This window comes from Rhinopithecus roxellana, chromosome 13 (genome assembly GCF_007565055.1).
Source record: "Rhinopithecus roxellana isolate Shanxi Qingling chromosome 13, ASM756505v1, whole genome shotgun sequence".
Lineage (NCBI taxonomy): Eukaryota > Metazoa > Chordata > Mammalia > Primates > Cercopithecidae > Rhinopithecus > Rhinopithecus roxellana.
Window position 1 is genome coordinate 82,679,295 of NC_044561.1, and position 17,304 is coordinate 82,696,598.

The window sequence follows — 17,304 nt, forward strand, 5'->3', positions numbered from 1 at the left end:
AATTCTGTTGGAATTCAAGCAGTTGGTATGCAAATTGTAAATGTATTTATAATTATTAAAATGGGATGTCTAAAGGGCTCTGTAATGTTTTTGTTAGCCAAGACATATATTTGTTACTAATTGTTTTTGAAAGTAATGTGGCACTTAAAAACAAATCCTTTTGTTTTTCTAAAAATACAACTTCTGACCTGACTTTACTTTATTCAAGTTAATGAAATGTTACTAACTATAAGGGGAGTTTACTGTAGCAATAAACAAAACTTCCAAGTTTGACTTGGGTTTGATTGAAGGATAATATTTATAAGGACAGGTGAGATATGACAACCCTCTCCTGACATATATTGTTAAGTTAATAATAAATTCCTATTTGTGCTTATTGTACAAATTCAGAGTGATAAAATATAGAAGCTGTCATATAATTAATGTTACACCATCAGGTAGCATCCAGTGCCTTCCGAGTGTTTTCCATAAGGTTTCGTGGGAATGGACAAGCCACAGATTCATCAAAATTTATCAATGAAAATTTTATTATAACTTTATTCAGCTATCTATCACCATAAAGACTTCAGGTAGATGACTGCACCAAAAATAAATATGAGATATATTTTCTTTTCTTTTACAGCTGTAGAATCAATAATTATTTTCATTAATCTATAGACAGAGCCCACTTACACCTCAATGAGGAAAGTAAAAATATGTAGGAGGTAACAGATGGCAGAGGTTTTGGTTATGAGGTTTAACACATGTGCAGCGAACTTGTTTCACAGCTTTAAAAAGTGTAAGATGATAGCATGGAGGCTGATCCAGAGAGAAAAAAATCTACCTGACGGGCCAGAAACTACAGTTTTGTTTGATTTCCTTTGTTGGATTTAAAGGTGTAAAGACTTTCTTTCAAGTAAACGTTATCAGAGATGAATATGAATTATGTATATTTAGCCCAAAGTCTTCCAGTATTTAATAAGACATGCTACATGAAATAAAGCATAAAAATAGTATAGTAACTCTCAGTATATGTGGGAAAAGGAAAGATTTTGTTCTTACTAAACTGTTACTGTGTGATATCGTGTATCAGTTGGCATACATTTTTCAGTTGAGAATGTGTTCTTTTGCTCTGAGGTTTCTCTCTGGAAGGAGACTCTACTGTGGCCTGTCACAGAGCCCAGGTCACCGGAATCTTTTTTAATAGAGTCACTGGAGTGCGTTCTGTCTTTTCCCAGAGAGGGTAGATGCTCAGTAAATACATTGATAGATAGAAAATTGAAGGAAAAAAAAAAAAGACCTTCTTCTGAGACTGGCTATTCCAAATCCACATAGCATTATGGGGAATAATGGATAACCAAATCTGCCGAGCTGAGCCACTTTGGTTGAAATTTTGGCTCCAACTATCAGTTTCAAGGCAGGCGTTAGCTTTCTACTGTGGTGAGCTAGTCAACTTTCGTTACCCTAGAACAGTGATTCTTGGGGGGCAGGGGAATTTTGACCCCTCCAGGGAACGTTTGGCAATGTCTGGACATTCTTTTGGTTGTCATAACTAGAGGAGGGAAATGTACTGTCATCTAGTAGGTGAAAGCCAGGGATGTTGTTAAATATTCTATAGTGCACAGAAACACAACAAGGAATTTATGACCAATAATGTCAGTAGCACTGAGGTTGAGAAACCTTGCCCTAGAGGAATACTTCTGCAGATGACATTGTCCTAAGAGCTAGGTAATATAAATTAAATGATACAACTCAGTAATCAAAGACAGTAGGAAAGTCTCACTTTCTTAGCTTAACCAAGGAAATAAATGCATATGAAAATTTAACCAGGAAGATTAAGAGAGTCAGTGTTTCAGGTTGAGTTAAATGAATTTTCAACGAGGGTTCAGCTTACTAATTTCTCTGTCTAAAAAAAGTCAATTTAAGAAATAAAACATGGAACGTTCTGATTAATTCTGAAGTTAACATGAAAATTATCTGAGGTGAATTTTGCCTGGAAGCCCAAAGTAGAAAGTTGTATGGCCTGCATCTGCAAAGCCCAAGGCACTGTATGTATGAAAGGAGGCAGGAAAGGGGCTCAGATTCCACTTCTTGCATGAACACTGCCTGAGTAGCTAAGAGGAAGTGGGATGGCTGAGAGAACAGCTTGTGTGGAAAAGGGTTGGTGCATGGAAACAGATAATTGCTTTCTTCAAATGTCTGAAGCAGTGCTGTGTGGAGAGAGATTGTTTTACCTCCAGAGCCAGGACTAATAGGTAGATTCCAGCTCATCATCAGGAGACACTAAATCCAGTTTTCTGTTCAAATATGGCAGGCGATAGATTCTGCGTTTATAAGCCTTTCAAGCTCTAAAGTATTCAGTCCAAGGCTGTCTGACCCTCTAGGACAGCCTCAGAAAGAGGGAACATTCACTTTAGAGCTTGAGCCCTACCTAGCCTTGCACTCAAGTCACTGCATCCATGAATCAGTGACCACATACATAGCCTGTTTGGCTTGTGCTGCTTATTCCGTGAAATGAGTTTCTGATGACTCTGGGACTTTGGGAAGGTGAAGATAGCTAGGCCTTCAGTAGGCGGCACTGGTACATTTCACTGTAGAAGGGATTTTCCTGCTCTTTGGAATATCGCTGTTAACCTGTAAGAGCATCTTTTCTCATTTAGAATTCGATAAAGACTTCAAGAAATGTTACATTTTTCTCCAGGCGCAAAGGCACTGAGAGACACAGGGATAGCTTCTAGAGACATTTCAAGTGCTGAAGTTATACTTGGGGAAGGAGGATACATTAACTCCCATTTAGAGAGGAATGATTTTTGAATATAAGAGATTTAAATCCTGACTGTGGTTTATAATTCATAAAGGGGAGACTTGGATAGATGGAAGTAATGTCAAGAAAAGCATTTTAAATTGCAGTTTTTGTTTCTGTGACAAAAGCGCTCTCCTTGTGGGGAATAATCTCTTTTTGTCTGTTGATTTCTTTTTTAATACATAACAATAAGTGGTATTGTGGTAATTGCAGATTTTTCAGCTATTAATGCTATTTACTGAAACACATTTTAGAGAGAACATTGTTTTCTAAAGAAGCAATAAATAACAGTTTTTCTTTTGTTCTCCTATGGAAAAAATATCCTTTAGTAGGTATTTGTGGGCTAAAGAAATGTTAGCAAAAGAGAACCTTTTAATAATAAGACATTAAAACAAAATACCTACCATTTTCCTGTGTGCTGGAGTCTAGTTGAACACATGCAGCATGGTCCCTTCATCAAGACCCAATGCCTTGTGCCACCTATTTGCTTCCCTTCCTTGGTTCCCATGGCATACCCGCTGTTCCCATCATGCAGGAGCCCTGTGCTCTCGGTGGCCTCACTCTTAGCTATGAGTAGCTCTCCCCTTCCCTAACAGGTCATTGCTGGAAGGCAGGGGCTGCCGCAGAGCCTCACAGCAACTAACATGGTACCTTCAACTCAGTTAGCACTTGAGAATTTCAAATGATCCTGGAAAATTAATATTTTAATAAGATCATGAATAAAAGTTGCTGTTATTTAATAAAAATAATAATTATGAACTTTGGAATTTACAAAATGCTTTCAGATACGATCTCCTTTGCCCTTTTGAAGAGTATAATGGCATGATGCACTTTCATTCCCATTTTACAGATGACGAAATTGTTGTTCATAAGGTAAAGTATTTTCCCAAGTTCAGATAGCAAATGAGTTGTATCTTTTACTGGAATTTTATCTTTAAAGCCCTCCTCCTTCTATTTCCACATTAGCTAAAAAATCTACACTTAAAACATCTTCGTTTAAAAAAAAAGTTGTGTTTAAGCCCCTAAAATGAATTTTGTTATGTGTACGTTAAAAATCAAAATGTAAAATAAGTATTCCTAGAATTTGAAGCAGCAAGCCATTTGTCCACTATTTAGAGGTCGATTGACCTCTTTGCTTTCTGCCATGGTGAAATTTGTATATGGTGGGCTTTTCATCCTAGGATGGACGGGACAGGTGTAGTGTCGGGTTTGTGGGTATTGCCGCTTTGCTAATGGATCTGGCCTGAGGTTTCTCCATGAGCAGATTGGTAGAGCTGGCTTCCTTTGGGATTGTTCTCTCAAATTTAAGCCATTCTTGAGAGCTCTTTGTCTAAACACAAATTGTCTAAATGGGAGGGGTGAGAGATTGTCATTCTAATTCATCCAGGCTTCCACCCACATTAGTGGAGACTCCCAGAATTGAATGACCACAGGGTTGCCCTCTGTTTTTTTGCAGAACACAAAAATGTTGAGAGCTTCAGTTTTACTGCTTTGTGCAGGTGGAGTAATTTTACTTGTAAGAAAATAAACTAGAGAGCATGCATTTTGTGTTTTCTTAGAATGAAAAGAATGGATAATAATCGTATTCTAACATTTATCTCTTTACTGATATGGGAACAAACCAGAAGATGTGGGAAGTAACAAACAGAAATCATTTTTCTGTTGTTAATCTGTTCTTGGGCATAGGCTGGGAAACATCCTGGCAAAAGTCAGTACCATGAAGCAGACTCGTTTTCACCCAAACCTGAGAGCCAGGCTTCCCGATTTCACCTTATGAGAAGGAAACATGTTTAAATGCATGGGACACGCTAGTCTGTGATGGCATTAGAAGCCCTGAGCTGTTTTTTTTTTTTTAAAGCAGAGTTGAGATCACAGATAAATGAGCATAGAAGCCACAAAGAACTGGTATATGTTCTCTAGTGTTCATTTTCAGGGAAGAATGGGAATCTTAATTTGTTGCTGGAATCTTGGTAAATTTCTTTTTTTTTTTTTTCCCCAAAAGATCTTTCTAATGCATTTCCCCTCAGCGCCTCCAGCCTCCTCACATAATTCCACACCCCCTTATCCCCCATGCCCAGTAATTTCCTAAGAAGATGGCTTTGGTGGAAGACCTGTCTTTATTTTGAAGATAGCATTTTATGATCCAGTTCCTTCGTCTGATAATACTTCTATGAGAGTAGGAGTTGTGTGTTTATTTTTGGAAGCGTATTTTTAAGCTGAAGCAATCATTTGTTGACTTCACTTGAAAGTATAGTTTTAAAAGGTGTTATTTGCATTTTTAAATGATTATTAGGTGAAGTGAGTGAGATGAAAGAATTCATGTTTCAAAACTAAGTAAGTCCTCAAACTAGTGCTGTGCAGTCTGGGCGCGGTGGCTTATCCCTGTAATCCCAGCACTTTGGGAGGCCCAGGCAGGTGGATCACCTGAGGTCAGGAGTTCAAGACCAGCCTGGCCAACATGGTGAAGCCCCATCTCTATGAAAAATACAGAAAATTAGTCAGGTATAGTGGCGGATGCCCATAATCCCAGCTGCTTGTGAGGCTGAGGCCGGAGAATTGCTTGAACCCAGGAGGCGGAGGTTGCAGTGAGCCGAGATTGCGCCACTGCACTCCAGCCTGGGCAACAAGAGTGGAAACTTCATCTCAAAAAAAAAAAAAAAATAGTGCTGTGCACTATATATGAGGCCCATCATTCAGGAATATTAAATGGTGCTTCATTGACCCTGACTTAACATTTTCCCTTCCTGTAAGGAACAGACGTGCTTGGGTTTGTGTTTAAACCTTGCTGGTAACTGCAGTTCTGGCCTTGATTGATGCTGTTCTCCGTGTCTTTTAAATTAAAAGATTGAATGATGATCTCTTGGATCTCTTTTCTAAGTTTTTGTGGTTCCAAAGGAATAATTTAAATACCTTTGTTACCCAAATTCAGTAGTGTTGTATTTTCCCTACTGATATTTTCTACTTCATTCTGGGGGTAACATAGTGTGCAGTTGGGTCCTAATCTAGATTCCAACATTAGAATGAGATTATTTTACTTGACATCATTGGCAGTGTCGATTAAATCTTTACTATGTCCTTGCAGCCGTGACATTAAGGAACACCTGACTGTGTTAAGTCTGTGGTTTCACCCAAGTGTTTCTTTTTAATATTCTAAGAATGTATTTCTAGCAGATGCATTCTTGAGACGGTGTGAATAATAAACCTGGGAAAAGTATAGTTTTCTGACTCTGGAGTACCTATATTTGTGTGTGCACATTTGACTCATTTGGGCAATTCTTACCTTAGTGTTTACTTACATGATTATGCACTGTTAAGTGCATCTTACTTACCCTTTTTTTTTTTTTTAAGATGAAGTCTCCCTCTGTCACCCAGGCCGGGGTGCAGTGGCACAATCTTGGCTCACTGCAACCCCCCTGCCTCCCAGGTTCAAGCAATTCCCTGCCTCAGCCTCCTGAGTAGCTGGGATTACAGGTGCCTGCCACCACACCTGGCTAATTTTTGAATTTTTAGTAGAGATGGGGTTTCATCGTCTTGGCCAGGCTGGTCTTGAACTCCTAACTTCAGGTGATCCACCCACCTCGACCTCCCAGAGTGCTGTGATTACAGGCATGAGCCACCACGCTCGGCCACCCATCCTTTTATCTGTGATGGCAGTGACCCTGTTTTTGCTTCTGCTAGAGAATATTGTAAAGCTGTAGAGGAGGGGGTGGAGGAGACAAACAGAGACACTTGCCTCAGTTTAGCCTCTTCTAAGACAAGCAGCTGGGCATCTCAGAAAAAGATTTTAGTATCCTCCTACCCCAGCCCTCCCTCATCCCCAGCCCCCAGTAACTTTCTTGGTGCTGTATGAATGCCTGTCTGTGTAGACTTATCCCTGAGCTTTGGCCATGAGGCCTGATCTTCTTTTGGAGTGCTGTACCAGCGTCTAGCACTTAGAACACCTTACACATGAGTCTGATGCAACTGAGTTGCTTCCACTGTTATCACTTACTGGCAACAACTTGTTGAAGCCCTCATTTGCTAAAGTCTCATTGTGAGGATTTAATAACTGCTCTTGAGCATCTGCATCAACCTCATTAAGCAAGCCTGTTGTACAAACTGTAATGGTGTAGATTTGAAGCTTATCAGGGTCATGACTAAGACAGTCATTACATAGTCAGGCCACAGCATCTTCAAGGCACTGTTGGTGCAGCTGGTAAGTCACTTCTCTCCATGACCTTACAACAGTTTTCCTCATCTTATGGAATTATAAATGTGCCAGAATTTCCTAATAGGTTTGCCCTCTCCCTGTCAGTCTCCTCAGTGAGCTGTGAAGTGCCCATTATAGGAAGCACACGTGAAAGACAGCAGCCCCTCTTGATCTGTGGGCTTCAGGCAGGGTGTTAACGTTGGTCAGAGAAAAGGGGCTTTATGTTTTGTTCATATAGCAAAGGACTTGGAGCTGAGGGAGCGAGCTGATTCATGTGATGGAGAGTCATTTCTTTCTTAGAGGCCCTGATCTCACAGCACCCTGAGCATCCTTGCAGAAAGCACTCATTTGCTGCTGCAAAAATGTATTGCAAAAAGGTTGCTCTGGGCTTGTTTGCCACATCATAGGCTCTGGCTTTCTTCTCACCAAATAAATAACAGGCATTTCCATTTTAAACTCTGATGTTCTCCCTAAGATCAGGGACAAGACAAGGATGTCTTTTCTCACCACGTTTCAACAGTGTACCAGAGTTTCTAGACAGGGAAGTTAGGTAAGAAAATGAAATAAAAGCCATTCAGACTAGAAAGAAAAATGAAAGATATGTATATTGAAAGACTGTATGATCTTGTATTTGGAAAAGCTCAAGAAATACACACGCACTTAAAAAGGAAACCTACTAGAACTAATAAATTATGTAAGATTGCAGGATACAAGATCAATATATAAAAATCAACTATTTTTATACAGCAGAAATAGACAATTTGAAAATGAAATTAAGAAAGCAATCATATTTACAGTAGCACCAAAAAGAATCAAATACTTAGGAAGAAATTTAACCCAGGACTTGCAAGATGTATACACTGAAAACTGCAAACCTTGCCATAGAACATTTAAAACTACTTAAATAAATGGAAAAATATCCGTGGATCAGAAGACTTAATATTATTAAAATAACAATACTCTCCAAAGTGATATGTAGCTTCCATACAATCCCTATCAAAATTTCAATGGTGTTTTTTGCAGAAATGGAAAAACTGATCCTAAATTTCATATGGAATTGCAGGGAATCCTGAATAACCAAAGCCATCTCAAAAAGGAACAAAATTAGAGAATTACTAGTTTCCTATTTCAAAAGATCCTAAAAAGCTAGAGTAATCCAAACAGTGTTGTCCTGGTAAAAGGTTAGACATATAGATCAATGGAATAGAACTGAGAGTCTAGAAGTAAACTTATACGCCCATAGTCAGCTGATTTTTTGACAAGGGTGCAAAGACAATTCAGTTGGAAAAGAATAGTCACTTCAACAGGTGATGCTGAGACAACTGTATACTCACATGCAAATGGATGAAGTTGGACCCCTACCTCACACCATATACACAGATTAACTCAAAATGGTTCTATGTCCTAAGTATAAGAGCTAAAATGGCAAAACTCTTAGAAAGGAAAGGACTAAATCTCCGTGACCTTGGATTTGCCAATAGACTTCTAGATATGAAATCAAATATGCAAGCAACAGAAGAAAAAATTGATAAATTATCATTCATCAAAATTAAAATCTTTTGTGCTTCAAAAGATGCTGTCAAGCAAGTGAAAATACAACCCACAAAATATTTGAAATTATATAGCTGATTAGGGCCTAGTATCCAGAATATATAAAGAAGTCTTACACAACCAGGCGCAATGGCTCATGCCTGTTATCCCAACACTTTCGGAGGCTGAGACAGGTGGATTGCTTGAGGCCAGGGGTTTGAGACCTGCCTGGACAACCTGGTGAAACCCCACCTCTACCAAAAATACAAAAATTAGCCAGCCTTATAACCTAGTCTCAAAAATAAACAAATAAATGAAAATTTAAAAAATTAAAGAAGTCTTACAACTCAGCAACAAAAAGACAGCCCAAATAAAAAATGGGTGAAAGATATAGACTTAAACTTCTCCAGAGAAGATATAAAAATGGCCAAGAAGAAAATGAAAAGGTGCTTAGCGTTATTATTCACCAGAGAAATTCAAATCAAAACCAGTCAGCAAAAGGTAGAAACAGCTTAAATGCCCATCAGCTGATGAAAAGATGAACAAAATGTCATATATCAATACAATGGAATATTAATTTGAAGGAATTAAGTATTATTAACTAAGAAGGAATAAAGTATTATGTGCCACAACATGGATGAACCTTGAAAACATGTTAAGTAAAAGAAACCATACACAAAATGCCATATATACTGTAAGATTCCATATTCTGAAATATCTGGGGTAGGCAGATTCATGGAGACAGAAAGTAGACTAGTAGTTGCCAGTTACTGGGTATATGAGAAATGAGAAATAGCTGCTGGTGGGTATAGGCTTCATTTTGGGGTAATGAAAATGCTCCCAAATTAGTTAGTGGCAGCGGTTGCACAATTCTGTGAATACACTAAAAACTACTGAATTGTACACTTTATAGGGTGAACTTCATTATATATGAATATATATCTTGAAGCTGTTACTAAAAGAAAGAGGCAGGTTAGACATATTAGTGACTTATCAACTTCTTTATAAAATAAAATTCATGTACAGTGTTCCTTAAGTAAACCTATATCCCACATGTTTTGAAGCAGAACAGTCCATCTTCATCTGTTTAAAGGCCAGCCAAGTTTTTCTTTATAGATAAGCAGTTATAAAAAATATTCAAGGTTCTCCTTTTGGGCTTGAGCATCACAGTGCCATCTGTCTACTTGTTCTGTCACTCCTGAAATCCTGATGCTGTGCAAATGCTCAGAACAGCTCCTTTGGCCTCAGGAATTTATTGCATGTTTCCCATTCCCTAAGGCATGCTGCTGTCAAGGAAATTCAATGTCTTCTTCATAGCAGTTCTGCTGGTGAGAAGTTCTAGGTATTATGTTTTGTTTGGTTTTGATATTTTTAAAGACAGGTTCCCTATCTGTCGCCTGGGCTGGAATGCAGTCTTACAATTACAGCTCATTGCAGCCTTGATGTCCCAGGCTTAAGTGATCCTCCCAGCTCATCTTCCCAAGTGGCTGGGACCACAGGAGTGTACCACACCATACCTGGGTAATTTTTATTATTTTTTGTAGAGGCAGGGTCTTGATATGTCACCCAGGCTGGTTTTGAACTCCTGGGCTCAAATGATACCCCACCTTGGCTTCCTAAAGTGCTAGAATTATAGGTATGAGCCACCATGCCCAGCCACTAGGTAGTTTTGATTCTCTAGGTGCACAACCCAATTACTCTGTCCTGTAATATTTCTCCTGACTTTTGTAACATAGTTGTACTCTAGGAAGTCACATTGTGTACAACACTTGTTAAAATCTCTGCTTTTTTCCCCAGACAGATGTACCAAGTTAGCCATTTTAACACATAATGTAAAGCACATACCATCTATTTGGCCTCAATCATGAAAGTAATTGATGTAATCAGCTTTGTCCTGCTATCTTTTTATTCTCAGCGACTTCTGGAAATGAAGTATTGGTGCTGTGCTCTGCCGTGTTTTTTTTTTTTTTTTACAGGTCATGTTGATTTGATTTATTTTTTAGTCATCAGAAGCCAGGTAGCAACTTGTGGTATGTAAAGTATGTCCTTGTGCCCTAAGCTGAAGGAGCAGAGACCCACTAGCAGAAATGAGAAAATCAGGCTTCGGAGCTTTGAGGTATCTTCAAATCTGGTCTTCTGGTAACTAAAAATTTCTCGTCACTCAGCATTTCTGAGCGTCAGCAGGCGGGCAATAACTAATACTTAAAAATATGTCCAGAAGTACTACAGGATCATGGCTGTCTTCATTGTTAAAGTTTAAATTATAATCATATTTAGTATGAATGTATTCCTCTGCATTCACATTTTTTATAATTAATTATCCAAGTATAGAATGAATCATACCTCTTTGTTAGCCAGATTACTGGGATAAACGGATCCCAACCTTACCCTCTTTACCAAATAAAAGAGCTTCCTATAGAATTTCCTAGGTAAAAGACAGGCATCTTCTCTAAAAAACAGTGATGATTTCATCTAACTGTGTAGTGTTTAGTTTTCTTTAAGTAAAAAGTTAAATGAGGAATTGAGTGATTTTTCATATGCAGATTTTATTTCTTGATGATTTGTCTGGCCTTGTGGAGGGACGGAGTGACTTTAGGTGGAATAACCGGATCTGTTTACTCTTGAGAAGCAGGCGCAAGTCCACGAAGGAAAGGCAGGGAGACAGATGGCTGGCTATTGTGTTACAACCATCATCTGCTGGGCCCTGAGCAAATATTAAGTGAATAATATATATGTAATTGGTGTGAAAGTACAGTTGCAACATTTCTAATACGGTTTGGAGGAGGGCTACTTCTTGAACATTTGTGTTTTATAGAATGCTAAGTTGAAATGTTTTTGTTTTTAGGGTTAATCCATTTTAAACTGCTTTAAAGTGAACATGTTCCCCCCATTTTGACACCACTGTGCAATATTTTGAATGGAAATGGCCTGTAATCGCCCTTTTTTATTTTCCATAACAACATGAGCACTAAATTATAGCTGTGCAATTATGTAAACAATGGAAATGCTTCCAGAATGAATCCTTCCTTTTAAATTTTCATTTTGTGTAATTGTTGGAAGGTTTGGAGCCATAATAAACAAAATTATTTTACACATTTATCGCTCTAAAGGTCAATTATAAGGGAACTAAAGAAACAACACTATGCAAAATGAATAAACCAATTTCTGTTGCCATCACCATATGTTTTTCTTATCGCTTATGGTTTTTCCAGTTACTGTGTACATAGCATTCAATTAAAGCGATTCATTTACCAGGCTGAATATGGTTTGTGTTTATAGAACTGTGCTTTGGAGGAGAGGAAACAACACGCCTCTATTTGAATTACCTGATTTTTTGCAAGATCAGTGATAAGAGACAGATGTTCTCACCAGTCACTTTCTCATAACCAGAATCTTTTGATAAGCTGCAAATTCACAATTATCATCTTAGTGATCTTTTCACACTCAATGTATAGTATGCACTTGGACTTTTAACCAGAACAAGAGAAAAATATTAGTTTGGTGATCTGTTCACTAGATTGCAACATTTTGCAGAATGAATTTTAATTTCTTTGAATAAAAGCATGTGAAAGATCTTTGTCTATGTATCATATGTTCAACTCTCAAAAATAAACCTCATTTTATTTTAGATTCCATATATCATTGAGCCTATTGTTTAATTTGTGGTTTAGTCTATTTAACGTGTGAAAAAGAGACTAATTCTTGCTATAAAACTAACTTGAACTTCTTTGTATTAAGTTCTAGAACTCCTTAGACAAATGAATCCTAGAAAATCTAAAATGATAATTTTCCTGTTTTTCTTGTAGTATTTGCCTTGAACACTGTGGCTAATTGCCGTAATGCTTTGTTAAGAGTGTTGCTTGAAAGCACTAATTTCTAGAGCTTTTGAATTTCTGGGATAATGTGTGATCTAAGAGGCTTATTTGTGTGCCACCTTTGAAGTGTCTTAAACTATTCTTTCTGTAGATCAGCAAAGTAATAGTTCACTGAATTATATAAACTACACCTGTAAAGTAAATTTTACAAAGTAAAACTCTTCAGAGTCCTTCTCTTTTTGAAAAATAATTATTTAATTGCTACTCTATTTACCTCTTTATGGCTCTTTTCATTTTACAAAGGCGTATGTTCTTATCTGCTATCCCATTACATACAACTCCGTAAGGGAGTATCATTCCATTTTATGGCAGAGAAGCATGAAGCTCTGGGTATGACATGTTCTGCCCACAGTCACACAAGGTTTTGAACCTAGGCCTCATGGCTCAAGTTCTAGAGTTCTTTTCACCATGCCGGAGTGCAGGGCTGTTTCTCACTAGCCATCTCCGTGGAGGCAGTGCTGAATAGCATCGAATCACACAGTAGAAAGGATGGCCCCTTTCCTCCTCTCTGCAGGTCCTGTGATACTCTTAGGTAGGCCAGCTGGAGTTGAGAGAAGTTCTCTCACACCACCCTGACATTGCATTCTGTGCTCATATTTAACAAGGAGAGCTGGTCTCAGACCCAGAGTCTTCATCAGAGGATGGTATTTTTAGCAAAAATTTAGCAGCATTGGTTGCTGTCATTGTATTACTTGAGTTACTTTTTACTTATGAGAAAGGATACACATAAGTTTTTCAGAACAATTGGGCCATTATTCTAAGCGAAGTAACTCGGGAATGGAAAACCAAACATTGTATGTTCTCTCTCATAAGTGGGAGCTAGCTCTGAGTACGCAGAGGCTTAAGAATAATACAGTGGACTTTGGGGACTTGGGGGAAAGGGTGGGAGATGGTGAGGGACAAAAGACTACAAATTGGATACAGTGTTTACTGCTTGGGTGATGGGTGCACCAAAATCTCACAAATCACCACTAAAGAACTTACTCATCTGACCAAATAGCACCTGTTCCCCAAAAACCTATGGAAATAAAAAAATTAAAACATGAGTCACTTTGAAAACCCTGTTAGGCAAGTAATGTTCACTTTGGACAGGAAGATGGCAAAAGGCATGAGGGTTGCATATGAATGACTGATGTCTGAGAGCATCAAACTGTCCCATGTATATATAAAGCCCTGGAGGCTGTGAGGAAGGTTTCAGATTTTTATTATATTTTTCAAAGACTCCTGTTATAGCTGTGTCTTAATGTATGGTGGGGAAGGTGAAAGAAGGATTCTACTGAGTTAGGAAATCAGTGGGGCGTTTTGTGGACGTCCTGCTACTGGGAATATGCAGTGGGCTCTTCTTTGAGTACCACATGGTTATTCCTAATTTTAAAATGTTATCACAAAGATACAATCTTCGAGTTGTTCCATTTCAGTGTGGAGAAGCAACATAAGCAGGCATATGGCCATAATTTGGCTGACTGGTCATATAGTTCCCTCTTTAACCCCCCCCCCATTTACCCTCCCCCAGTGCTGTCTTTGGCGACTTCACACAGGCACTGTGTCTCCTCAGGGCGCTGTCTTACGTGGGTGGCAGGGTAGGGTAGGCTAGCCATCTGTTATTTTGCCCTCTTTTTCCAACCTTCTTGCTCATAGTAGCAGGTTCAGTTGAAGTGATTGGCTGAAGTCCAGGGAGTAGGGGAGCCATGTGACTTTATCTCAGCTACTTGCCTATCTACTGTCTTTAGCATCAGTATAGCAGCTGAATAATATGTTTTGAACGCCCTATTTTACAGATTATTGCCTTTATACATACAAATCTTATGATGCAAAATGGATTCCTTTACAAATTGTGGTGTTAGCTTGTTAAAGGATTTAGTTCATAATTCCCATAAATTTAGCCTAGAAAAGCATTTTTTAATTAAAACTCTAAATTCCAGTGGTGAAAATGGGCTTATTTGATTCAAATATGTGCTAAAGATTTTTAAAGCCCACAAGCTTCAAGGTTTAGTTTCCCGTCTTAACAGATGGAATTAACACAAACATAACAAAGTTAACATCATGGTTGTTTGCATTATTAATCTTCACATGCATGGCATTCTGCTACCTTGCTAGCCAGGTTTGCACGAATCCTTTCATTGCAACATATGTCAACAGAAATGTGCTTCCATCTGCTGCCGGATAGCTTGGTGCCTGATATTCCCAGACAAGGCCCAGCACAATGAGTACCTCTGTGAGTAATTACAGGTGTGTGGTGAGGAGCCTAGGGCATTAATCAGAGGCTTAATTATGAAAAAGGTGGATCTTTTGTTCCACTCTTGGATCCTGAGTTTACCACACACTTTCTAAACTGCAGCATCCATCTGCTCAGTCCCTTAGAATGTTTGCCTTGACTGATACGGACCTTAAAGTGTATCAAAGGACGTGATTAAAGTAGGCTTAAACATTAACCTGGAAGAAGCGTGGTTCATGGTTTTTTCCCCTTTCCTTCCTTCCTTTTTTACTTATCTATCTATCTATCTGTTTGTTTCTGGTGTAGGAAAAAAGTCTGCTGAAATGCTAAAACTTTGAATTAGTACTTGCTAAACTATTTACTAAATGTGAACTCTACTGAATTAAGCATTATACAGCAATTTTAAGAATGTAAAGGTCAAGATTTGTAGAAACTAAGACCCATGTAAGGAAAAAAAGGAAAAATGGTTTGTGAACATATACAAATTTTTTTAGGAAGATAAGTTGTTAAATGAGGTTATTTTTATTATGACAGACTTAACATGTTAGAATTTAGCGTGTAACTACTGCTTTGCTCTAATGTGATACTGATAGAATTAAATCAGGATTATTTTTAAGGATTTTTAAGATAACCACACTGAAATCTAAGAAAAGAAACTAGGAGTGTGTGTGTGTGTGTGTGTGTGTGTATGTGTGTGTGTGTGTTTTGCTTCTTACTCTTATATTGAGACTATAATAAGTTGTGAAACTATGTCACATAACTATGATATAGTCATGTAACATTTCAGTCAGTGTCAGACCACATATATGATGGTGGTCCTATAAGATTATAGTGCTGTATTTTTACTGAACCTTTTCTGTGTCTAGATGTGGTTTGATATGCAGATAATTTCCATTGTGTTACAACTGCCTGTACTATTCGGTATAGTAACATGTTGTGCACATTTGTAGCCTGGATGTGTAATAGGCATCTACCATCTAGGTTTGTGTAAGTCGCTCTATGATGTTCACAAGATGATGAAATTGCCGAACAACACATTTCTTAGAATGTATCCTCGTCATAAAGTGACACGACTGTACTTCAGTGTGTGTTTTGATTAATGTACATGGCCAACAGCTGCATAAGTTTGTGATTTGTGGTTTTCTTACTAATTCCTGTTACACACACACACACACACACACACACTTGCACAGATGGCTTCAGAGATGTGGCCTGGCCATGGATGGCATGAATGCTGTCCAGTGGTGGGCCCCTGATCTGCCACAGGCAAGAATTAGATATCTGCTTCAGACCAGAGCTGGGGGAGTGAGGGGCCATCCAGCCGTCAGTGAGAGGCCATCACAGACACAGGAACACAAGGTGTCTGGGGCAGATGATACTCTTCACACTGCACTCTGTGCAAAAGGCCACTTTGTACTTGCACCGAGATCACACGTATATTCAGAACCATGCTGATTCCCTGACCTTAGCATTTCACTGATTACAACATTACGTTAGCACTCTGCATATTCCCATTTCTTAACACACAAAGCTATCTGAAGAGTGAAATTGTCCATCTCTTTGCCTACTTTAAGATACTTTAATGTAACTGTGTGCTTTAACTGTGACAAATTGAAAGCTAAAGACAGGACATATGTTTTGTTTTAGTGATAGATATTTGAGGGTTTTAATTGCGTATTTACCTCATTACTCCTGTAGCTTGTCCAAGGAGCCTACCTTTACATGGAAGACAGAGGAAATGTCTAGTCTCAGAGTCATGGTTTAGATTTTGCATAATTCATCTTACAACTTGGTGTCTCCAATCTCTCACCTTTAAAATGGGTACAATAACCCCTGGAGTAACTCAGTTTCCAATATCTCTTTCACTGAAAATTTTCTGTGATCTGTGCTGTCTTAGATTATTATGTAGTGGTCATACGTACCACTACAAACACTACTTTGGAATTTTGTGTTTGAACATTACAATTGTGTTTTCTTATCTTCCCTTTTAGGATATCTTAAACACCATCATAAGGCACTGTCCACCCCGCTTTTTCTCTCTGGGTTTTCCTGGCTTCTCAATGCTGGTGGGGGACTTCATTGCAGCCGCTGCCAGGGTCCTTAGCACAGACATGTTGACGGTGAGTATGACAATGCTCAGCATCCCGGCTCCCAAGAGACTTCACAATCGCTAACAAGGTTCAGATTTCTCCACTCTTAACAGGTGTTGACTCATTAGTGCAATGTGAAACTGGGCTCTCAGGGTAGATACCCTGGCAGCTGATGTGTGAAATTGTAGGATAAGATGACACACTGGTATTGGAAAGGCGTTTCATCAAAAGGCCAAAGTGTGAGAAATCATATCCTCACTAATATTTCAGCACATTTACACAGTCGGAAGCAGGACTTGTCTCTTAGAATATTATTAGCATTTTCCAGTAAGTGGTGGCACAGACATAAATGTCTAAAATAGAGAGTTTTAAAATGTACATTGGCAGTATGATTTTTTTAAATTAAGTCTTGGTTATTATAAGTCTCATAGAAATATTTTCTTAAAATGTTAGAACACTAAAATCTTAACTAGAAGTGAATATGTATTCTCTTAATAACATGCCAGAATACTTTGGTAGAATTTTTGTAATAAAAAATTAGAAATGGACTAAATGATCAGTAAGGGCTGCAGAAAAATTTATTTTTACTCTCTACATTTACCTCTACTACTAAGGCAGTATCT

At 38.3% G+C, this 17,304-nt stretch overlaps 1 protein-coding gene across 9 annotated transcripts in view; it reads left to right on the forward strand.

Moving 5' to 3' along the window:
• The window catches only part of RALGAPA2 (Ral GTPase activating protein catalytic alpha subunit 2), a 329,915-nt gene that overhangs the window by 150,517 nt on the left and 162,094 nt on the right, over window positions 1-17,304 (forward strand). For all 9 annotated transcript variants that reach the window (XR_004052562.1, XM_030914155.1, XM_030914151.1 and 6 more), the window contains one exon: window positions 16,583-16,711. Coding sequence is in view for 8 of the 9 variants with exons in the window: in XM_030914155.1 (XP_030770015.1) it covers window positions 16,583-16,711 (129 nt within the window). In the remaining variant the exon portion in view is untranslated. The remainder of the gene's footprint in view (window positions 1-16,582; window positions 16,712-17,304) is intronic.